The 25,403-nt window shown below is 43.0% G+C and overlaps 1 protein-coding gene across 1 annotated transcript in view; it reads left to right on the top strand.

Annotated features, from left to right (window-relative positions):
• Nucleotides 1-25,403, top strand: part of LOC132819354 (regulator of G-protein signaling 7) — a 453,401-nt gene that overhangs the window by 307,441 nt on the left and 120,557 nt on the right. The window contains exons 4-5 of the mRNA XM_060830815.1: nucleotides 12,931-13,037; nucleotides 24,771-24,822. Coding sequence (XP_060686798.1) covers nucleotides 12,931-13,037; nucleotides 24,771-24,822 — 159 coding nt within the window. The remainder of the gene's footprint in view (nucleotides 1-12,930; nucleotides 13,038-24,770; nucleotides 24,823-25,403) is intronic.

Here is a 25,403-nt window from a genome sequence, read left to right as displayed (position 1 = left end):
GCCTGACAAGTGAAAGGGAGGGAAAAAAACGACATCACTTTCAGGTTACAATAGCTCCAAACATTCAAGCCTGGTGGTGAAAGATTGGAACTAAGATTACCACCAAAGTGACAGAGTGCAGTCAATTCACGGAGGGATAGGTTGGAAAGGTGAGATGAGGATCCAGCAAAAATGCTATCCCATGCTTCCAATATCTCTGCCTCCACTGCATCTGCTCCCAGGATGTGGCGTTCCACATCAGGGCATCCCAGATGTCCTCCTACTTTAGGGACCGTAGTTTCTCCTTCTCAGTAATTAAGGATGCCCTCAACTACATCTCCTCCATCTCCTGCACTTCTGCCCTCAAACCCACTCCCCACAACAACAATAAGAATGGAATTCCTTTATTCCTTACATGCCACCCCACCAAGCTCTGAATCCAATGCATCATTCTCTGACATTTCCACTACCTATAATCAGACCCCAGCATCAAAAAGATATTTCCTTTCCCACCTCTGTCTGCTTTCCTCAGGGACTTCTCCACTACACCCAGTACCTATCCTTGCAACCACAAGAGGTGCAAGAGCTGCCCCCACACGTCCCCTCTACCCTCCGTCCAAAGCCCTAAACAATCCTTCCAGATTCAACAGGGATTCATCTGCACATCATCTAACCTCCTCTATTGCATCCCTTGCTCCTGATGTGATCAGGGACCAGTTCATGGAGTATCTGCACTCTGCACGCATCAACCAACCCGACCTTCTAGTTGCCATCCATTTTAATTCCTCCACGAATCCCCTAGTGACATGTCCATCTTTGGCCTTCTCCACTGTCAGAGTGAGGCCAAATATAAACTGGAGGAACAACATCTCATATTTAGCTTGAGAACCTTACAGCCTAATGGCCTCAATATTGACTTCACCAGCTTCAAATCCCTCCTCCCCAGCCTTATCCCATGTCTAGCTCCTTTTCCCTGCATCCCTGACCTGTTCTAACCTGTCCATCTTCCTACTCACCTATTCGCTACACCCCCCCCCAGTGACCAATCACAATAAACCCCTACCTGCATCCACCTATCACCATCTTACCTACCCTCCTGCCCCTCAGGCCTCCCCACATGCCACTGGGCTCCCTGCCAACCACCTCAAAACCCCTTCCCCCACCCCCAACCACCGTCCTGATGGAGGGTTTCCTGCTCCTCAGATCTATTTGACTTGTTATGCTCTTCCAGCTTTACAATGCCCTCCCCCACCATTGTTTCTGCCTGCTCATGCCCCACAGAACTCCATTTTTTTCTCCCAATCCTCAAACGGATTATGTCAGTTTCAGAATCTCCCATTTGCCGGCACCAGTTTACCATGGTCATGCAATGCCTTTGCATATCCACCCAACATCAGGGTGGTCTCAGGACTTTCAACTGGAAATAAAAGGCCTGAACTGTTCCCATCCACCACCACCCTCTTCAGCCTGGCCAAACCCATCCTCACTCTGAATAACTTCTCTTTTAACTCCTCTCACTTTCTTCAAGTCAGAGGGGTGGCCATTGGTACTCACACAGGCCCCAGTCACACCAGTCTTTTTGTGAGGTATGTGGAACATTCTTTGTTCCATTCCTATTCCGGCCCCACCCACAACTCTTTCTCTGATATATCAAACGTATCATTGATGCTAATTCCCTCTCTCATCCGGAATTGGAAACGTTTATCAATTTCGCTTCCAATTTTCACTCTGCTCTCACCTTCATCTGGTCCATCTCTGAATCTTCCCTTCCTCTCTGCAACATCTCTGTTTCTACTTTTGGGACAAACCTTTTCTCTACATCCTCACACCCTGCTTCCTGTAAAGACTCTATTTCATTGTCCCAGTTCCTCCATCTCCGTTGCATCCATTTTGATGATGCCATCTTCGACAAGGGAGCTTCCAAAATGTTCACCTTCTTCCTCAACCGTAGATTGCCTCACACTGTAGTTGACAAGGCCCTCAATTGGCTCTGACCCATCTCTCGCCCTTCAGCCCTCATCCCCTCTTTTCCCTCCCATAACAGCAATAGGGTCCCCCTTGTCCTTACGTATCATCCCACCAGCACCTACATCCAGAAGATTATTATCAGCCATTTCTGCCACCTCCAGTGGGATGCCACCATGAGACAGACATTCCCCTCCCAACCCTTGTTAACCTTCCACAAGAACTGTTTCCTCTGGGCTACTCTGGTCCACTCTTTCTTCACTCCCAATACCCTCCACAACTCCAGGGAACCTTCCCCTGCAACCGCAGAAGGTGTAACACCTGCCTATACTTCCTCCCTCTTCAGTATCCAAGGGCCCAAACACACTTTCACTGGGCAACATCTCTGTCTCAGGCTTGCTACAGTGCTCCAGTGAAGCTCAGTCCAAGCTGGAAGAATAGTACCTCATTTTTCACTTGGGAATCACAGCCTTCAGGACTCAATATCAAATTCAACAATATTAGGACATGAGGCACGTTCTTCCATGTCTTTACCACCTTGTTAGCCACTGATAGTCCCTAATAGTAGCTATTCATTCTCCTAAGTTGATTCTTTTCCACTCTTGTGTCTGTCCAACTGTTCTGCTCTCTCTTTGGGCTATATCTCCACCTAGAGTCCAACCATTTACTCCTTATCCCTCACCCTACCCTATCTTCTGCATAAAAACCAACTATTTCCAAGCTATTGTCAGTTCTGAGGAAGGATTGCTGGACCCAGAACATTAACTCTGATTCCTCTCCACAGATGTTGCCAGACCTGCTGAGTTTTTCCAGTAATTTCTATTTTTGTTTCTGATTTCCAGAATCCGCAGCTGTTTCAGTTAATAAAGTCTGTGATTATAAACCAGGCCTTGATATGAATGCGTACCCTGAAACTAAAACAGAATGTGGAACCTAAAACTGATACAGGCACTGAACCTAAAATAGACCATGATATTAATGCATAGAGCATAGAACAATACAGCACGGAATAGGCGCTTCGGCCCTCAATGTTGCGCCGACCTGCGAACACTACACTATTCCATCATCATCCAAGTGCTTATCCAAGGATTGTTTAAATCTCCCTAATCTGGCTGTGTTAACTTCATTGGTAGGTAGGGGATTCCATGCCCTTACCACTCTCTGAGTAAAGAATTTGCCTCTGACATCTGTCTTAAATCTATCAGCCCTCAATTTGTAGTTATGCCCCCTCGTACAAGCTGATGTCACCATCCGAGGAAAATGACTTTCACTGTCTATCCTATCTAATCCTCTGATCATCTTGTATGTCTCTATCAAATCCCCTCTTAACCTTCTTCTTTCCAATGAGAACAGACCCAAGTCTCTCAGCCTTTCCTCATAAGAGCTTCCCTCAGACCAGGCAGCATCCTGGTAAATCTCCTCTGCACCTTTTCCAATGCTTCCACATACTTCCTGTAATGGGGCGACCAGAACTGTACACAATATTCCAAGTGCGGCCACACTAGCATTTTGTTTAGTTGCAGCATGGCATTGCAGTTCTGGAACTCAATCCCTCTACCAATGAAACCTAACACACCGTATGCCTTCTTAACAGCACTAGCAACCTGGGTGGTAACTCTCAGGTATCTATGTACATGGACTCCAAGATCCCTCTGCACATCCACACTACCAAGAATCTTTCCATTGACCCAGTACTCTGCATTCCGGTTATTCTTCCCAACATGAATCACCTCACATTTAGCTGCATTGAACTCCATTTGCCACCTCTCAGTCCAATTCTGCAGTTTATCCAAGTCCCCCTGCAAGCTGTAACATTCTTCCAAACTGTCCACTACTCCACCGACTTTAGTTTCATCTGCAAATTAACTAACCCATCCACCTGTGCCTGCATCTAAGTCATTTATAAAAATGACAAACAGCAGTGGTCCCAAAACAGATCCTTGTGGCACACCACTAGTAACCGGATTCCAGGCTGAATATTTTCCATCAACCACACTCGCTGCCTTCTTTTAGAAAGCTAGTTTCTAATCCAAACTGCTAAATCACCCTCAATTCCATGCCTGTGCATTTTCTCCAATGGCCTACTGTGTGGAACCTTATCAATGGCTTTACTGAAGTCCATGTATACCACATAAATTGCGCTACCCTCATCTACATGCTTGGGTCACCTTCTCAAAAAACTCAATGAGGTTTGTGAGACACTACCTGCCCTTAACGAAACCATGTTGACTATCTGAAATCAAATTGTTGCTTGCTAGACGATTATAAATCTTATCTCTTACAATCCTTTCCTACAATAGAAGTAAGGCTCACTGGTCTATAATTATCTGGGTCATCCCCACTGCCTTTCTTGAACAAGGGCACACCAGTTGCAATCCTCCAGTCCTCTGGTACTAAACCTGTAGACAATGACGACTCAAATATCAAAGCCAAAGGCTCTGCTATCTCCTCCCTAGCTTCCCAGAGAATCCTCGGATAAATCCTATCTGGCCCAGGGGACTTGTCTACTTTCACTCCTCCTAGAATTGAAAATACCTGTTCGTAACTAATCTTGATCGTTTCTAGTCTAATATCTCGTACCTCATTCTTCTCCTCTACAATATTCTCCTTTTCCTGAGTGAAAACCAATGAGAAATGTTCGTTTAGCACCTCTCCGATCTCCACAGGGTCCACAATCAACTTCCCATTTCTGTCTTTGACTGGCCCTATTCCTACCCTAGACATCCTTTTATTCCTCACATACCTATAGAAAGCTTTAGGATTCTCCTTTATTCTATTTACTAAAAACTGCTTATGTCCTCTCTTTGCTCTTCTTAACTCTCTCTTTAAATCCTTCCTAGCTGATCTGTAACTCTCCATCACCTCATCTGAACCATCTTGCCTTATCAACACATAAGCCTCCTTCTTCTGCTTAACAGGAGATGCAATTTCTGTAATAAACCATGATTTCCTTACCTTATCACTTCCTCCCTGGCTAACAGGGACATACCTATCAAGGACACACAATATCTGTTCCAGACTCATAAACAGATACAGACACTGAACCTTTAACCTAAAACAGACCCTTGAACCTGAAGCAAACCCTGAAACTGATACAGACCCGGAACCTAAAACAGACCCTGAAACTAGGCCATCAACTATTTCAAATGTGCCTGCTATTCAGATGATTCCAGTATATAGACAGCTGAAATCGGGATGTCTAACCTGTAGATGGTGGCTAAGTTGGAGTTATTCCAGTGTTGACATATTTGTCATAAAAGTTTTTTTTAAATGTTCATATGAACACGAACTAGAAAGGATCACATGGCAGTGCCACCTATTTGGGACAAAAAGGCAAAAACTTTTGACACATCTCCTTTTCCAACAAAATGCTGTTTCTTATGCAAGTAGTTTCTCCAGTAGCTTTCAGAGAACCTGCTTTAGTTCTCATTAGATTTATATAAAGGTAACATGGTGTTTGATAATCTTGAAATGGAAACAGCTGAACTCTTATTCAAGATAGCAATGCAGCAAAGCATTTAAAGTTTCTATTTTCAGCCGATTCCTGCCCGTCGTTTTTCATTCTGTTTGTTGCAGTGAGTAATCTTTCCACTTCCATGTTACCCTGGAGTGAAACCAGTTGTGAAGCAAGGTTTGCCCAGCGGTTCGATTCTCAGCAGGCTTGTGTTCACGGAACATTTCATCGCCCTGACACAGTGCCACCAGCTGTCAACGAGCAATTCATTATTCATTCTTTTCCTCCAGAATTGTCATCAGTTATGTTTGATAGCTTCCACCTCTGGCTGCTGCCGCAAACACTGTCAGATCGTTCTGCTATATTTGGAAACCTGCCAGCCAGTTAGAACATACCCTGTCTCCATTCAGGGAGACTGAAGGTGCTGGTAATTTAAACCTTATTCTCTGTAAGTGATAGTCTTTCCTTGGTCTGCAGACCTGTTTCCGCCCAGAACTATGGAATGTGGTCAAATCAGCACCACCAACCCCCCCCACCCCCCCCCCCCCCCACCCCCAAATTTATGTAGATTACAGCACGAGAGATTATCTATGGCATCAAACTGGACCTATCAGTAATCCTGATGTTTTCAAGTTATATTTGAACTGTGCTTCCAAGGCCGAAAATGAGCTAGATTTTCTCAGTACCTCGGAGATGGAACCAAGTTCCATTTGAAGGCTAAGCAATTTAGGCCCACCAATGTCCCGTTTGGTAAAGATGATGGCACTGTCAGCAAATTCCTGATTGCAAGTGGGCCCCCCGTTGAAGGTGGGGGCCAGCATGCTACAGGAGGCAGCCAGCTGGTGGCAGTTACTGGTGCAGTGACTGGACTGCAATGGCCAAAGCCTCGGCCACAAACCGCACTGTGGAGGAGATCCTCTATTTTCAGGTGCTGTCATGGTCTCCTTGCTGCCTGAGCAGCACGCATCTCTCATTGTGGGACTGCCAGCCCAGAATTGCTGCAGACCCTCCGATTGGATCATCTATTTCTCTGGTCTGCCACTATTCTTAATTGAGTGGGGCTCCAGGGGGTGACTTATTAATTGAGCAGCCGATAGCAGGATGGTGACCCACCTGGGAAAATTAATCCCTATATTTGTAGTGGTCTCTCGATTGTGTTGTTTTCAGATGTTGAACTGCACTGGGTCGGCTGGTTTACAATGCACACAGCAACAACATGAGTTCAAATCCTTCACTGGTTGAGATAGAACATAGGACATAGAACATTACAGCGCAGTACAGGCCTTTCGGCCCTTGATGTTGCACCGACCTGTGGAAACAATCTGAAGCCCATCTAACCTACACTATTCCATTCTCTTCCATATGCTATCCAATGACCCTTGAAACACCCTTAAAGTTGACGAGACTACTACTGTTGCAGGCATTACTTTCCATAACCCTACTACTCTTGAGTAAAGAAACTACCTCTGACATCTGTCCTATATCTATCACCACTCATTTTAAAGCTATGTCCCCTCGTGCTCACCCTCACCATCCGAGGGAAAAGGCTCCCACTGTCCACCCAATCTAACCCTCTGATTATCTTATATGTCTCAATTAAGTCGCCACTCAACCTTCTTCTCGCTAATGAAAACAGCCTCAACTCCCTCAACCTTTCCTTGTAAGATCTTCCCTTCATACCAGGCAACATCCTAGTAAATGTCCTCTGAACCCTTTCCAAAGCTTCCACATCCTTCCTATAATGCAGTGTCTAGAACTGTACACAATACTCCAAAAGTGGCCAGAGTTTTGTACAGCTGCAGCATGGTCTCATGAATGACTATGAAAGTCCCACCTTCTGAACCTTGGCCCTCACTGAGACATGGTGACCCTCAGGTTAAATGAGTTTGCTCTCTCTGTCTCTCTCTCTCTGAGACCATGGTGACTTTACCTTGACAATAAAAACAACAGAAATACTCCAGAGGGCTTTCCGCCTCAGTGGAGAGAGAAATAGAGTTAATGTTTCAGGTCAGAAAGTTTTCATCAGGATTTCATCATTTATATTCTCCATGTCTCTGGGAGTCACCTAGTAGTGAGTGAGGCAGTCATCATGCGAGGTACAAATACTAACCTGTATATTTGTGGGCTGGGAGGAGGATGCTGGTGTCCATTTGCAGAATCCAGTGTCATGACAGCAAGGACACAGAGAGGCAACATCCCTACCCCACTCCTCAATTCCTCTGCCAAATCACCACCACCACCAGGCCCCCAAACTACTTGTGACCAGGCTCCCTTGGTGATCCTATGCTTCTCCTTGTTTGCATTGCTGGCATCTGCAGCCATTGTTGTGGTTCCATTCGCCGAGCTGGGAATTTGTGTTACAAACGTTTCACCCCCTGTCTAGGTGACATCCTCAGTGCTAGGGAGCCTCCTGTGAAGCGCTTCTGTGATGTTTCTTCTGGCATTTGTAGTGGTTTGTCTCTGTCGCTTCCGGTTGTCAGTTCCAGCTGTCCTTTGCAGTGGTCGGTATATTGGGTCCAGGTCAGTGTGCTTATTGAGACAAGCCAGGAAATGGGAATCCTGTGCCAACTGCCTAAGTGCCACATACGAACAACTCCGGTTCCTGCATGAATGCCGAAAGAATCGAATCCTTCCACCATGTGTCAGATACAGACCACTAGTCAACAACCCACAAGCCAGGGACACAGCCAGACAGAATGGATTCAGGATGATCCAGGTAATGATTACAGGCGCTCACAACAGACTTCACAAATATAGACAAGACATTGCGTGCCAAAAATTGCTAATTTCAAAAACCACCAATCAGGAATGGACCCTGACCATAGAACAGGCCATTACCATAGGACAGAACAGGACCACACACCACAAAAAAACGGCACTGAAAGGAAAAATGGCCAAACTCTCACACAACATTGAGGGCACCACAACACACACCTGGGTTAGAGACCTCTCCCACAGGCAGCTCAGGGACATGGAAAGAACAATACTGGCCAAGGGACTCAACTACAACCACAGGGACGCCAAGACAGCAGACTTCCTAGCAGCACTAGAATGCACACTCAGGAACAATGGACTGACAGAAGAGACACAACAAACAGTGAGACAAAGTATCGTACCTCTGATAACAAGGAAAAGACAAACACATAACCTCAACACCAAGGAGAGGGAAGCACTAAAATCGCTAAGAAACTATAAGAACATAATCATACTACCAGCAGACAAAGGCAGAATGACGGTCATCCTGGACAAAGCAGAGTACATCCAAAAAGCACAACAACTACTTGCAGATACCAACACCTACCAAAAGAGGGAATTTGACTGCACCTCACAGTTCACCAATAGGATAAACAACACATTGAGGAACCTACAAAAAAACGGACAGATAACCAGGTTTGACCTACAAAGAATGAAACCTGAAAGCAACAACACCCCCAGATTCTATGGACTACCTAAAGTGCACAAACCAGACATCCCACTCAGACCAATAGTATCACTACCAGAGACACCATCACACAAGCTGGCTAAAGAACTGAAACACCTGATTAGTGGATCCAGATACTCTATATAGTCAACACAGGAATTCTTGGACATCATCAGAAATATACACATAGACAAGAAAGAAACTATGGTCTCATTCAATGTAATGGCACTGTTCACCTCTATCGACAAAACCCTAGCCAGAGAAACAATAGCCAAACTGCTGAACAGACAACAGGACAATGAACCTATCAACAAAGACTGCATACTCAAACTACTGGACCTCAGCCTCACAACACACTTCACATTCAACCACCAAATATATGAAAAACTCAACGGCACAGCCATGGGCTCACCCATCTCTGGACTCATGGAAGCGGTAATGCAAAGATTAGAACAAACAGTCTTACCGCAAATTCAACCCAAACTCTGGGTCAGATATGTGGATGACACCTTTGTAATCATTAAAAACACAGAAATAGAGAAACACACCGGATCGTCAACACCACACTCACAGGAATCCGATTCACTAGAGAGGAAGAAAAGGACAACCAACTCCCATTCCTAGACGTGATGGTACTGAGAACACCTAACGGAGAATTCACCACAAAGGTATACAGGAAAGCCACACACACAGACCAAGTCCTGAACTACGAAAGCAACCACCCCAACACACACAAAAGAAGTTGCATCAAGACACTGTTCAAAAGGGCCACAACACACTGCAGTACACCAGAACTGCAAAAAGAGGAAGAAGAATACCTACACAATGTATTTGCCAAAAACGGATACCCCCACAATTTCATCAACAGATGCCTAACGGAAAGACAACGGAACAAGGACATGCCACAACCCAAAAGACTAACCACACTACCATACACCAAGAGCATTTCCGAACTGACATCCAGACTACTGCGACCACTAGGACTCATAACAGCACACAAACCAACAGCCACTCTCAGACAACAACTCACCAGGACAAAGGACCCGATACCCAGCATGAGTAAAACCAATGTAGTGTACCAACTCCCATGCAAGGACTGCACAAAACACTACATAGGACAAACAGGAAGACAGCTAATGATCTGCATCCATGAACACCAACTAGCCACAAAACAACACGACCAGCTATCCTTAGTAGCCACACACTCAGATGACAAGCAACATGAGTTCGACTGGGACAACACTACTATTCTAGGACAAGCCAAACAGAGAACAGCCAGGGAATTCCTGGAGGCATGGCACTCATCCACAGATTCAATCAATAAGCACATCAACCTGAACCCAATATACCGACCACTGCAACGGACAGCTGGAACTGGCAACCGGAAGCGGCAGAGACAAACCACTATAAATGCCGGAGGAAACACCACAGAAGCGCTTCACAGGAGGCTCCCAAGCACTGAGGATGTCACCTAGACAGGGGACACAACGTCTGCAACACAAATTCCCAGCTCGGTGAACAGAACCACAACAACGAGCACCCGAGCTACAAACCTTCTCACAAACTTTGATCTGTAGCCATTCCAATTGGCACTGCCAATGAAGAACTGTTAACCCAGCAGTTCTTGGGAAAGGAATTTCCAGACCTGTCTACTTAGCAGTGATCCTTCCTCAGAGGAGCATTCAGGGGACTCGTGCAGTCTCTAGTTCGTGGGCGAGATCTCCATAGCCAGCATTAAATACCACATTTTGTTTCACAGTGTCATGTAAAGTCACAAATTGCCAGACATTTCACTCAGAAGAACAAAATGTGTGCTGTTTGTAATGATTGGACTGAAGTCAGGCAGGTGGACTTCATAGAATATGAGTTCCCTGATTGGGGCTGTTGACTTGCTCCAGTCAGAGACCCCTGGCTGACAAATATAAACAGCAGTGTCAGAGATTCTGTTCATTCTGAGAGTTGGCTCTGTGGAGGCTGGATCAGTGTCAGGGATACTCCATGTGTAAATCAAGGATGACTTGGTCTTGGGATAAAGGCCTGTGCAGAGTTATTTCACTGTTTTTACCTGAAATAGTCTGCTGGCCCTGAAAACAGTTGAGGACTATGCCAGCTTAGTTTGAAGAACACCCTTAGATATGATTGATCGCAGAATTGTTATAACACAGAAGGATGCCATTTGGCCCAACTTACCTGCACAGGCTCTTCAAATGAACATCGTCAGTTAGTGCCAGTCTCCTGCTTTATCCCTATACCCTTGCACATTATTTCCACCCAAATCACCATCCAAGGCCCATTGAATGTCTCAATTGAACCTGCCTCCACCACATTTCCAGGCAGTGCATTCCATACCAGAGCTGCACATCATTTGAAAATATCACCAGATTCACTTTAATATATAATTTCACTTATTTTACTTTCCGTGTAGATAATAACTACACATGCATACTGTTACTACAGACTTTAAACAACATCGGAGTTGCTAATCTGAGACTGATTGATCAAAGAGAAGTGCCAGTGATCTCTGTTGCTGATATCAAAAGCAGGAGATGTTCTCTCTGTCCTCTCAAGACCAAAAGCTTTCTTGTCGGAATCCTTATTCCTATTATTGACGGGAACAGTTTAAATTTCACCTGCTTACTTTTATCAGCTAATGCAATATGTTGCATTTCAGCATCATTATGATTATACAATATATAGTACACACCCTAATATGATATAGTAGTGGAAATTTTTCCTAACAGCACCAGTATTGTTTGGATTGCCATTGAGCTCAAAACTTTTCTTGACCTGATGTTGTTATTCTGGAATCTTCCAATCCTGGCTGTCAGAGAAATGTAAAGTACAGTGTCAATTACAGAACTCTGTCTCAGTAAAATGTATCCTGGGGAAGACAGGACACATCCCAATTCCTAGGCATAGCTGCCATTACGGTAGGTTTCCAGGTCCAGTCTGACTGTTAATGAATGGATGAGTCAGTAAGTAAAAGAGTAGGTGGGTGAATGGGTAACTGGCCAGTGGGGCAGTTGGGTCAGGTCATGTCGGGAGATGTAGTCAGGCTTGATGGGAGTTGTTGCGGTTCACAGGCAGTAAGATCTGGATGTAGGCAAGTATTGGGTCGAGTAGTCAGCTTGGCAGGGGTGGACTGGGTGGTAGTCAGGTCCTGTTGTGAGTGTAGTCCAGAAGATAGTGAGGTGATTGGGAGGTGTATTTTCATTGTCTGTTGGGAATTGTGTAGTTGGGTGATGGGAAGCAGCATTCAAGGAATGAGTGTAGTTGGGTGTGGTCAGGGAAGCTGATCAAGTGATCCATGGGGCAGGGGGGAGCAGTGGTCACATTGGAGGTGCAGTCAGGGCAGGGTATTGTAGTATAGTTGGGAGGGCTAATCATTTGTCAGAAAGTGTAATCTGGTCAGGGATTAGTTGGGTCATTTGGAGAGCTGGTCAGCAGGACTAGTCAGGTTCTGGGAATAATGGCAGCATGAGGTAGTCAGAGGTGTAGTGAGAATGGAGAATCATCAGTTTGAGAAGGTAGTCATGTAGCTGTCAGAGGGTCAAAGGATAGTCAGGTTAGATTAGACTGGGGAGTAATTGAGTGTTTAGAGCCGTCGTTGCGTGGTCTGGGTGTTGTTGGGTGTTGGAGATAGTTGGATCAGTTGGGGGAAGGTAGTCAAGAGGTCAGAGTTGGGGTGAGTCAGTGTGAGTGATTGGAATTATCAGTTATGCAGTTACCCAGGTGATCAACTCGGTTTTAATCTGTTGAACATTTCTGAATAATGAGCCAGGTCGGTACTGCAGAACTCTACAACTCTAATTTAAACGTTGGAGACAACTGCAGAGGGTCATGGGGCACAGGGATGTTGCCAATCAAACACTGATATTTTCCAGGAAATTCATATATATGTCTACGCAGAGGGCATCCGCAGGCTCTTAATGTGCGTCTTCAGTCATATACCTACTTTTCGACGATGGAGACTGGATGATTGTGCACAAAATGTATTCAGTTATTTCCATAAATGCTTATTATGTTGGGCAGTTTAATTGCAATGTAATACTGCTGTTGAGTCAGCTGAAATAAAACACTTCTGACCTTGTTCTTTATTTCCTTTGAACAGTAGAAGCATTGCATCTTGGAACACTAATGGCAGCTCATGGCTACTTCTTTCCGATCTCAGACCATGTGCTAACATTGAAGGATGATGGGACTTTCTACAGATTTCAGGTACACTAAACACAAACCAATTATTATGACATAAAATTGAATCACTTTTATTTAATATTTTCATTTGGGCATCAACCCATGACTGTTAAATTTGCTCTTTTATCATTTACAACAACAAGAGAAATTGTGCAAAGTTGGTAAAGAGTTAGTTGAAGGATCAATAATCTGGGGCATAATTTTCAGGTAATAGGGAAAGGTTAACAGGAGATGTGAGGAAACAACTTTTTTATCCAGGGGGTAGTAAGAGTTTGGAATTCACTGCCTGGCAGTGAGGTGGAGGTGAACCTCTCAGTCATTAAGAGGCACATGGTTGAGCATCTCAAATGTAATAATACTTAACAAAATGGGCACGGCGATGGAAAATGAAATTGGTGTAGATAGGCCCATTGAATCTGCACAAACCTAAGTGCCTCTTTGTTGCTGTATGACTCGATGACATGCTTGCATGCCAACCTGTGGAACAATATATTCCACGTTCTTATGCATAAGGTCTCTCAAATTGTTCTGTGCTGTAGCTTTCTGCAGTCTATTCTTGATCTCATTGATATACATAATGAGTGAACGTGGAGGCACAAATGGGCACTCTATTATTAATCATTTTCCATCCAAGCAACACTAATTAACCAAGTAAGTCATAGAGTCATAGAGATGTACAGTATGGAAACAGACCCTTCGGTCCAACCCGTCCGTGCCGACCAGATATCCCAACCCAATCTAGCCCCAACTGCCAGCACACGGCCCATATCCCGCTAAACCCTGCCTATTCATCTACCCATCCAAATGCCCTCTTGAATGTTGCAATTGTACCAGCCTCCACCACTTCCTCTGGCAGCTCATTCCATACACATACCACCTTCTGTGTGAAAAGGTTTCCCCGTAGGTCTCTCTTATATCTTTTCCCTCTCAACCTAAACCTATGCACTCTAGTTCTGAACTCCCTGACCCCAGGGAAAAGTCTTTGTCTATTTACCCTATCCATGCCCCTCATCATTTGTAAATCTCTATAAGGTCACCCCTCAGCCTCTGATGCTCCAGGGAAAACAGTCCTAGCCTGTTCAGCCTCTCCCTATAGCTCAAATCCTCAAACCCTGGGAACATCCTTGTAAATCTTATCTGAACCCTTTCAAGTTTCACAACATCTTTCCAATAGGAAGGAGACCAGAATTGCATGCAATATTCCAACAGTGGCCTAACCAATGTCCTGTACAGCTGCAACATGACCTCCCAACTCCTGTACTCAATCTTCTGACCAATAAAAGAAAGCATACCAAACACCTCCTTCACTAGCCTATCTACTTGCGACTCCACTTACAAGGAACTATGTAACTGCACTCCAAGGTCTCTATGTTCAGCAACACTCCCTGGGACCTTACCATTAAATGTGTAAGTCCTGGGAAGATTTGCTTTCCCAAAAAGCAGTACCTCACATTTATCTGAATTAAACTCCATGTGTCACTTCTCAGCCCATTGCCCATCTGATCAAGATCCTGTTGTAATCTGAGGTAACCCTCTTCGCTGTCTACTACACCTCCAATTTTGGTGTTATCTGCAAACTTACTGACTGTACCTCTTATGCTTGCATCCAAATCATTTATGTAAATGACAAAAAGTAGAGGACCCAGCACCGATCTTTGTGGCACTCCACTGGTCACAGGCCTCCAGTCTGAAAAACAACCCTCCACCAACACCCTCTGTCTTCTACCTTTGAGCCAGTTCTGTATCCAAATGGCTAGTTCTCCCTGTGTTCCATGAGATCTAATCTTGCTAATCAGTCTCCCATGGGGAACCTTGTTGAACGCCTTACTGAAGTCCATATAGATCACATCTTCTGCTCTGCCCTCATCAATCCTCTTCGTAACTTCTTCAAAAAACTCAATCAAGTTTGTGAGACATGATTTCCCATGCACAAAGCCATGTTGACTATCCCTAATCAGTCCCTGCCTTTCCAAATACATGTATATCCTGTCCCTCAGGATTCCCTCCAACAACGTGCCCACCACTGACGTCAGGTTCATTGATCTATAGTTCCTGGGCTTGTCCTTACCATCCTTCTTAAACTGTGGCACCACGTTAGCCAACCTCCAGTCTTCCGGCACCTCACCTGTGACTATTGATGATACAAATATCTCAACAAGACGCCCAGCAATCACTTCTCTAGCTTCCCACAGAGTTCGAGGGTACACCTGATCAGGCCCTGGGGATTTATCCAACTTTATCCATTTCAAAACATCTAATACTTCCTCCTCTGTAATATGGACATTTTGCAAGATGTCATCTTCTACTTTCCGACAGTCTATATCTTCCATATCCTTTTCCACAGTAAATGCTGATGCAAAATACTCATTTAGTGTCTCCCCCATTTTCTGCAGCTCTACACAAAGGCCGCCTTGCTGATCTTTGAGGGTCCTATTCTCTCCCTAGTTACCCTTTTGTCCTTAATGTATTTGTAAAAACTCTTTGGATTCTCCTTAATTCTATTTGCAAAAGTTATCTCATGTCCCCGTTTTGTCGTCCTGATATCCCTCTTAAGTATACTCCCACTTCCTTTATACACTTCTAAGGATTCACTCGATCTATCCTGTCTGTACCTGACATATGCTTCCTTCTTTTTTTTAACCAAACCTGCAATTTCTTTAGTCATACAGCATTCGCTATACCTACCAGTCTTTCCTTTCACCCTGACAGGAATGTACTTTCTCTGGATTCTCGTTATCTCATTTCTGAAGGCTTCCCATTTTTCAGCCGACCCTTTTCCTGCAAACATCTGTCTCCAATCAGCTTTTGAAAGTTCTTGCCTAATACTGTCAAAATTGGCCTTTCTCCAATTTAGAATTTCAACTTTTAGATCTGGTCTATCCTTTTCCATCATTATTTTAAATCTAATAGAATTATGGTCGCTGGTCCCAAAGTGCTGCCCCACTGACACCTCAGTCACCTGCCCTGCCTTATTTCCCAAGAGTAAGTCAAGTTTTGCACCTTCTCTAGTAGGTACATCCACATACTGAATCAGAAAATTGTCTTGTACATACTTAAAAAATTCCTCTCCATCTAAACCCTGAACATTATTGTAGTCCCAGTCTATGTTTGGAAAGTTAAAATCCCCTACCATAACCACCTGATTATTCTGACAGATAGCTGAGATCTCCTTACAAGTTTGTTTCTCAATTTCCCTTTGACTATTAGGGAGTCTATAATACAATCCCAATAAGGTTATCATCCCTTTCTTATTTCTCAGTTCCACCCAAATAACTTCCCTGGATGTATTTCTGGGAATATCCTCCCTCAGCACAGCTGTAATGCTATTCCTCATCAAAAATGCCACTCCCCCTCCTCTCTTGCCTCCCTTTCTGTCCTTCCTGTAGCATTTGTATCCTGGAACATTAAGCTGCCAGTCCTGCCCATCCCTCAGCCATGTTTCTATAATTGCTATGATATCCCTGTCCCATGTTCCTAACCATGCCCTGAGTTCATCTGCCTTCCCTGTTAGGCCTGAAAATGTGTTGCTGGTTAAAGCGCAGCAGGTCAGGCAGCATCCAAGGAACAGGAAATTCGACGTTTCGGGCATAAGCCCTTCATCAGGAATGAGGAAAGTGTGTCCAGCAGGCTAAGATAAAAGGTAGAGAGGAGGGACTTGGGGGAGGGGCGATGGAGATGTGATAGGTGGAAGGAGGTCAAGGTGAGGGTGATAGGCCGGAGTGGGGTGGGGGTGGAAAGGTCAGGAAGAAGATTGCAGGTTAGGAGGGCGGTGCTGAGTTCGAGGGAATCGACTGAGACAAGGTGGGGGGAGGGGAAATGAGGAAACTGGAGAAATCTGAGTTCATCCGTTGTGGTTGGAGGGTTCCAAGGCGGAAGATGAGGCGCTCTTCCTCCAACCGTCGTGTTGTTATGTTCTGGTGATGGAGGAGTCCAAGGACCTGCATGTCCTTGGTGGAGTGGGAGGGGGAGTTAAAGTGTTGAGCCACGGGGTGGTTGGGTTGGTTGGTCCGGGCGTCCCAGAGGTGTTCCCTGAAGCGTTCTGCAAGTAGGCGGCCCTTATGCCCGAAACGTCGAATTTCCTGTTCCTTGGATGTTGCCTGACCTGCTGCGCTTTAACCAGCAACACATTTTCAGCTCTGATCTCCAGCATCTGCAGACCTCACTTTTTCCCTGTTAGGCCCCTGCTTTGAAATATATGCAGTTTAAATTTATTAGTCCTACCTTGTCCCTGACTGCCCTGACTGTTTGACTCACTTCTGTTCTCAACTGTACCAGACTCAGATTGACCTTTTTCCTCACTATCTCCCTAGGTCCCACCCCTAACCCCCACCTTACTAGTTTAAATCCTCCCGAGCAGCTCTAGGAAATTCCCCTGCCAGTAAATTACTCCCCTTCCAATTTAGGCGCAATCCTTCCTTCTTGTACAGGTCACTTCTACCCCAAAAGAGATTCCAATGATGCAAAAATGTGAATCCTTCTCCCATACACCAGCTCCTCAGCCATGGAGTATGTCGGGTTCCAAGAGATCGATTGTGTTCGGGGATTCTCTAATCTGAGGCACTGGCAGACGTTTCTGTGGCCAGCAGTGAAAACGCACAATGGTGTGTTGCTTCCCTGGTGCCAGGATCAAGGATGTCTCAGAGAGGGTGAAGAATGCTCTCACAGGGGAGAGGGGTGAGCAAGAGATCATTGTCCACATTGGAACCAATGACACAGGAAGGGAAAGGGTTGAGATTCTGAAGGGAGATTTCAGAGAGTTAGGCAGAAATTTAAAAAGGAGGTCCTCGAGAATAGTAATATCTGGATTATTCCCGGTGCTATGAGCTAGTGACAGCAGGAAGAGGAGGATAGAGCAGGTTAATGCATTAGAGCCAGTCTCAATACCAGAATCTTGGTTGTTCGTGCAATGTCCCCCTGAGAACCCATCATCCCCTACATTTTCCAAAACAGCATACCTGTTTGAAATGGGGATACCCACAGAAGACTCCTGCACTAGCTGCCTACCTCGCTTACCTTTCCTGGAGTTAACCCATCTATGTGACTGTATCTGACTCTTCCTGTAATGCCATCCATCACATACTGTTGCTGTTGCAAATTCCTCATTGCTTCTAACTGTCTATCAAACCAATCTATTCAATCTGATAAGATTCGCAGCCAACAGCATTTATGGCAGATATAATCCACAGTAACCCTTAAACTCTCTTTAAACTCCCACATCTGACAAGAAGTACATATCACTCTATTAAAGGCCATTTTTTCTCCTTCACAATCTACAGACCCAGAAAATAATACCTCTTATTCCTCTACAAAACACTGCCCCAGGTTAAATTAATAGTTATGGCTTATATTTTAAGTTTAATCAAGAAACATAGCTCCAAAAACATATAATCAAGCAAGAACCCACTCTACTCACTACTGCAGATTCTCTGTAGGCCACACTTAAAACAACGATTAACTTATCTGATTCTGTGCTGTGAACTTTGCCCAACAGTTCCTCCAAGATCAGTTGTGAATTTCACTGTTTGTTAATTTTCCCAGATGCTCTCCGATGTCCAGCGATACATGAACTCAAATAGCAATTCAAACAGCAACATGTACACTGAATGAAGATTTGGTAGCAACTAGGCAGAAATCCTGATACTGACATATGAACAGTAGCCCTGGGGTAAACTATGCCAGATGCCCCAACATACTGGAAATTTGAACAGAAAATCCTGCTGGAATATTAGTCAGACCATCCATATCTCCATCATGCTCGGGCACTGATGATGCTTCTGTAAGGCTCTCCTCTGCTGCCAGGCACTGCAGATGAGAAAAGGTATCTTGAACTAGAAAGGGTCAGCAGGCAGATCAGTAGCAGCTATAGGGAAACAAAGCTGACATAACTGGACTATTTGTTTCATTTGCACTTAGGTCTTGTATCTGACCAATGGGTTGGCAGCATGTTGCTCTGCAACTTTAGATTACTGACTTGAATATACACAAAGTAAGCCTACCTGACCTGTGGATTCCAAATTGCTGGGCACATGGACTAATGAAATGTAAACTAACCCCTATGTTGGAACTCCACGTCACAGAGACCTGTGGGGCAGAATCCTTTTAAGGCTGAAATAGATAGACTCTTGATTAGTAGGGAAACCACGGTCCTTGGGAAAGGACAGAAAAAAGATGCGAGGAATGTCAGATTAGTCCTGATTCTCCTAAATAGTGGAGCAAGTTCAAGGGACTGAACAGTCTGAATCTATTTCTTATGGCCTTTTGATCTAATATTCTGCCCTACATCTGCCTTTTATTTCAAGTCTTGTTTGATTGCTAAACCTTGCCTCAGTAGTTACAACAGGAAGATTGACTTCTCAATTCCAATTCCCAACCAGTTGTCTCAAAATGAAGTATATTTGAAGTGTAGTCACTGTTATAATGTCAGAACTGCAGCAGCAAATTTGCAAATGGTAATCGCCCAGAAACAGCATATTGACGACGACCAGATAATCTCCATTGGAAAGACACAGTGCTGTGCTCCCTCAGTACTGCACTGGGGTGTCAACCTTTGTTTTTATACACCTATTCCATAGAATGGGACTTGAATCCAAAACATGTTAGGACCGAAAGGTAATGGAAAGCATTATTTCTGTTCCTTAAAGAGAATGACTGCTGACACCTGTATGCAGGGAAAAAATGCATATGCACTGTGCTCGTGTCCTTAGGAGGCACAGCATTATTAAAATCAAGTTACAACACGTAAAAATATCTCACTGAACCTCAAATTTTGAATTACATTATTAAATCAGTTACTTTCTGTGTAAGCAAATTGAACCACTATCTCTGAGGAAGTGGAACCAAAGGGGGGTAGATTTTGTTTTCTAGCGTCTTGGTGCATCGCTTTGTGCAAATGATTTTATATTCATCTGATCATTTTGTTTCCCACAAGAATTCATTTAATATATCCTATACATGTCATCAGTATTATTCAATTGATCACTGAAACTGTTCCACCTCACTGGAGTGTCATGCTGGAAATTAAACTCTACTATTCCCAGAGCTTTCTCACAGGTTAAGGATTTTACAAAAGTATGCAATATTCCTTAATTTACCTGCCTTTTAGACTGGGGCATCAGAAAGCTCGACTAGGAATCTGTACTTGACAGAAATTATTATATATTACAAGCAAATAGATACTAGTTACAAGGAAACAATCATGAACCATCAACATTAACTCTACTTGTTAAAACTCCAACCCCCTTATAAAACTCCCCCAAAAAGAAATACAGACACACACAGTAGATCCAAAAATGAAGCAGTGTTGTGGGTGGAGGGAAAATTGGAAAGGCTGCTCAATGATCCCTGGGACTGAACCAGCTATTCGGTGATTGCTGTAATCTCCAGGTACGTCCACATGCTTGCAAGAGCCACAGAGTGACTTCTTCACAACTTATAAAGCCTCTAACTTACTGGTTAAAAATAACAGTTTACAGCACTGGTGGGGGTTAATAAATTGGCATTCTTCAAGAGTTAGGTGTTTATTTTTTTAACCACAGAAAGAGAAGACACACCATCACTTGGTCCAGAGGTCCAATGCCTTTGTGACCGTCTTCTTCCAGAATTGGTTAATTCATTATGTGATATAGTCACTAAACCGGAAGCCCAACTGATAATCTGGATACATAATGAAAAGCTGCCTACAGCCAACCTATAGAACTTAAGCTCAATTCATACATTTGGAGTACCAAGTTAATATCAATAATGGTGTCCATTAATTTAAATTCCTAAGCAGCTATAGTAATTCTGTATCATTCATCCAAGCCTCTGGATTACAGGGGCAGTTAAATAAATACTCCCAAAGTAAGATATAAAATATTTTCCTGCGTATCCTTCAGTTTGAAATGTACCTGAATCTCATGGTGTCCAAACACATACAAACCTTTGAGTTTTTTTAGATTTCTCCTTTTACTTTTCACATCAGGAATAAATCATTGGGCCATATAAAGTAATTTCAACCCTAGCGGAAATCTATGTGCTAGTGTGAAAGTGCATGAACAATTCATGTCAATTAAGTCACTTGTTTCTTTTTTGGAAGCAAAGCAGAATCACCAAGACAACCATCAATGCTTATGTTAAATATTGACTTAAGTCCTAAATATCCAATGCACAGAGATGGTGAACAATATTTTTAACTGATATAAAATGTTTCATTGTCAGAATCTGTGATCATATTGCAGATAATAAATAGCTAATATTTGCCTCTTTCCAATTAGTTAGTTTTTCCAGCCAGTCTACAATGCTCACTGGCTTATTATTTTAATCATGTAATGGCCAGGGGGAAGGAAGAATGAAACTCTGCGTAAATCTTCTGTTTTTTTGGTTAAGTCCAAATTGCTTAAATTTTTTTGGAGGCAATTCCACGCGGATTTTTGCTCTTTATCATACTTACCTCATTTTGCTTCATTACCAACCTACCCCATTCAGTGGCATTTGTCATGTCTGATTCTGGGCCTACCTCTCCTCACACTGTTCCCAGAACTCCTCACTACTGAACAAATATCCTGGCATTCACCAGCCTCCACCGTGCAGCTGGACAAGTACTGTGAATCCAGAGCTACCTTTTACATTTCCTGACATTTGCCCTCAACATGACAGACAGTGAGAAATCACTGTACCATTGTGTGGGCTGAGTCATGGCGGTCACACTGTATAGTGGACCAGCGCTGAGACCTTAGGTACAAGGACTCTGCTGTGGCCATTATGGTATTTGATGAGTAGTAGTTTAGGAACTGTACCAGCAATGTATTTTAGATACTTTACAAAAGCTATTTTATTTATTTTCAAATTACAAAGGAGTGTTTTTTGAAATTAATTGTATTGCACTTTTAATGTGTTTGGAAATCTTTGTATTCGTATTATAAGTAGATAGTCTGAATTATTCTATTTTATCTTAATTTATTTCATTCTATTGTATTATTGAAACAAAATTTGCAGTGTTGTGTGCTTATGTTTCAGTGAGTGATGGCTTTGTTAAAAGCAAAACAAATAAAAATATGATCTAACTATCCAGGTTGCTGATATGGAATCTGACTTATCCTGTAAAAAACAAGGGATCATAACAACTGTAGGAAAAAAGGTCAATAATCTTCTCCATTCTGCCAGCATTAGAATTGCCATCTTCTCTCTGCAACTTCACACTCACTCTGTCATATTATTGCCTTGTTATTTAGCAGAGATATAAAAGGTGGAAGGTAGTCGTGGTTACATAGAAATATAGAAAATAGGAGCCTTAATAAGCTATTTGACCCCTTGAGCTTGCTCTGCTTTTGAATATGATCATGGCTGATTCTCGAGCTCAATACCTTAACCCCTCTCTCACCACATACAGCTTGATCACTTTAGTCACAAGAACCAACCACATTGCTGTGGGTTTGGAGATTTCTTTCCCTAAAGAGCATTAGAGAACCAGCTGGGTTTTTAATTACAATTGCGTGTTTGTAAGATCATCATTATATTAGTTTTTAATTCAAGACTTCATTGAGTTCAAATTTTGGACATCTGTCATATTGGCAATTTGAATCTACATTCCGAGGACACTAGCCTGGGGTTCTGGATTAGAAATCTAGTGACAAACCACCACAACACCAGTATCTTCTAGTTCATCATGATATTGAAAGTTACTGTAAAGATGAAGCTGTCAAACTAATTTAGCATTCTGTTCGCAAATATTACATAACTGCATCTTACTGTGTATACTAATGTGACAGAAAATATACGTGTTTATTTTAGCAGTGTGCTAATAGGTTATTAATCTATGTTCAATGCTGTGCTGAATTGCACCCATTCAAAATTATGGTTGAAAAATATAAAGGCAAAAAGTACTTTCTTTGTCAATCTATTGACAATCTATAAATCTATTCTCAAGAGCTGAATTATACTGGTGGAGATATAAATGATAAGTGAGTACCGAATTACAGTCAAATCTGCACTTAATCAACTGGATAAAGAGTGCAATTAAGAAGTATGATTAGATTACTTACAGTGTGGAAACAGGCCCTTCGGCCCAACAAGTCCACACCAACCCGGCGAAGCGCAACCCACCCATACCCCTACATTTACCCCTTACCACTATGTGGAAATTTAGAATGGCCAATTCACCTGACCCGCACATCTTTGGACTGTGGGAGGAAACCGGAGCACCCGGAGGAAACCCACGCAGACACGGGGAGAACGTGCAAACTCCACACAGTCAGTCGCCTGAGTCGGGAATTGAACCCGGGTCTCCAGGCGCTGTGAGGCAGCAGTGCTAACCACTGTGCCACCGTGCCGCCCACTAAAATAATGAATTTTACAAAATGTTTCTGGCCTGCTGTGTTAGCATTGTAGTCATTGCTGGTTGTCTTAGAGCAGCATAACAGGAAGAGAGTGCGATCTATGAGTTTGAAAGAAATAGGAAGGACAGTACTCAGATCAAATTACTCAAGACAGTAGAGCTACCATCAAAGAGTCAGTGACCTGGACAGGATAAAGAGAGAATACATAATGAGACCCAGGTTCATCTGGGATGGTAAATGTGATGTCATCACTTGATCCAGAGAAGCCTTGAGAGATGGTAAACCATCTGCCCAACTTTATTTATATTACACGTTTCTGCAATCATATCATTAACAATAATTTCCACGCTGTTTTATCTCATTGTCTAGGTCATTATAGCTTGTCCAGAGATGTTGTGGCTGAAGTCAGGTTGGAAACATAAAATTACATGAATAAGTATATTTGAAATTCAATATAGGAAATTGTGAGATTTGGAACCAAAAAGGATAGAATGGATCACTTTCTAAATGATAAAAAAGTAGATGCACTGAAGGTTCAAAGAGACTTGGTGGACCCAAGTATGTAGATCATTGCACTTCGATGAGCAGTTACAGAAAAGATTCATGGCTTTTATATCCAAAAGCTGGAAGACAAGGGGCTGTTGGAATAGTGTGACACTTCCAGACTGAAATTAGGAAATACTTCTATTGAGAAAAGATAATACAAGTTTTGCGCTGCAATGTATTCCACAAATGGTGGTACTGTGAAAATAACCAAATGATTTATCATCTGAGATAGATAGCTTTTCTATTAAGCAAAATCACTAAAGGTAATGGAGCAAATACAGAATTAAGTCATAGCACAGACATGATCGCATTGAATAAGAGTACAGGTTCAAAGTGAGAAGTGCCTCTTCCTGCTCATATTTAACTACCTTCTGAGTAGCAACACATGAAAGGCCTCAATACCTAAGTCTTTTTGAAACATGGTTATGCATATTTATTTTGAATGCACCTGAAGTAAAGAAGACCAAAAGTGATTCATCCAGTTCCACATCACTGTAGCCAGTTGTGACCATTCTCTGCTCTCATGAACGCAGCTTCTCACCCACTGCCACATACTTCAGAGCTACTCCCTGAGTGGCGTGCAACCCAAATTTCAGTTTCAAAAATGGGCAGGCTGCTTTATCACGTACAGTTCACCTAAAGAATTGAGCTCAGTGCAACTTTAGGTCAGCATCTGGATTTCCTTGTGCATGCTGCCCAAACCAGGCCCCAGATGTATTACTTGTCAGTCTGAACAAGGATTTAATGCAGCGGCAATGAAAGATCAAGTTGCATTAGCTGTTTACTTTAGTAGAGGAGTGTTTCTTACTATAATACCTGAAAACAAAAGTGAACAATTACTGATTGCTTTCAAAAGAAACTAATGGACTACCAATATGTTGTTCTTTGTTTGCTACAGACACCATACTTTTGGCCATCAAATTGTTGGGAGCCAGAAAACACCGACTATGGTTAGTATTTATGTAAGATACTTCCTCATTATATGCACCGGGGTCATAATAATGCAAAGTATACAAATGCATGGTTTCATGTTAGTCAATTATAGCATTTAACCAATATGTTATGAATAATTATTAACAATTTTATAGTCACTTAACATGGCACATTTAAAATCCATAACTTGTATAGATATTTTAGTTCCTGAAATAGCAATAGGCTAAAATTAGGTATCTGAATGCAGAATAAGAAATACACTGTTGCTTAATTAAAATTGTTACAGAACTCCATTTTTACTAGCAAAGTGCCAAATATAAATTGCTTCTCATTTATCTCAAGTTGTAGAAATAAAGTCAGAAAAGTCTTTTTTAAAAAAACCTCAGTCATGAAAAGGTAAGAATGACAAAATCCTAATCTGTTACTGAGTTCTGCCTGCTGATGGGAAGCAGCATTCAGGATTTTTTAAATGTCAGTGGTATTTCAATTTGTCAAGGAGATCTGTGGGTTTTGAACACACCAACAGCATTCGGATTCCATCCCTGTGTCAGTTTAAAACAATTCCCTTAAACCTAAAAGCATTTGAATTATATTGGTG

This window comes from Hemiscyllium ocellatum, chromosome 10 (assembly GCF_020745735.1).
Source record: "Hemiscyllium ocellatum isolate sHemOce1 chromosome 10, sHemOce1.pat.X.cur, whole genome shotgun sequence".
Taxonomy (NCBI): domain Eukaryota; kingdom Metazoa; phylum Chordata; class Chondrichthyes; order Orectolobiformes; family Hemiscylliidae; genus Hemiscyllium; species Hemiscyllium ocellatum.
The sequence above is the reverse complement of the archived record's forward strand: the minus strand, read 5'-3'. Positions and strand labels throughout refer to the sequence as shown.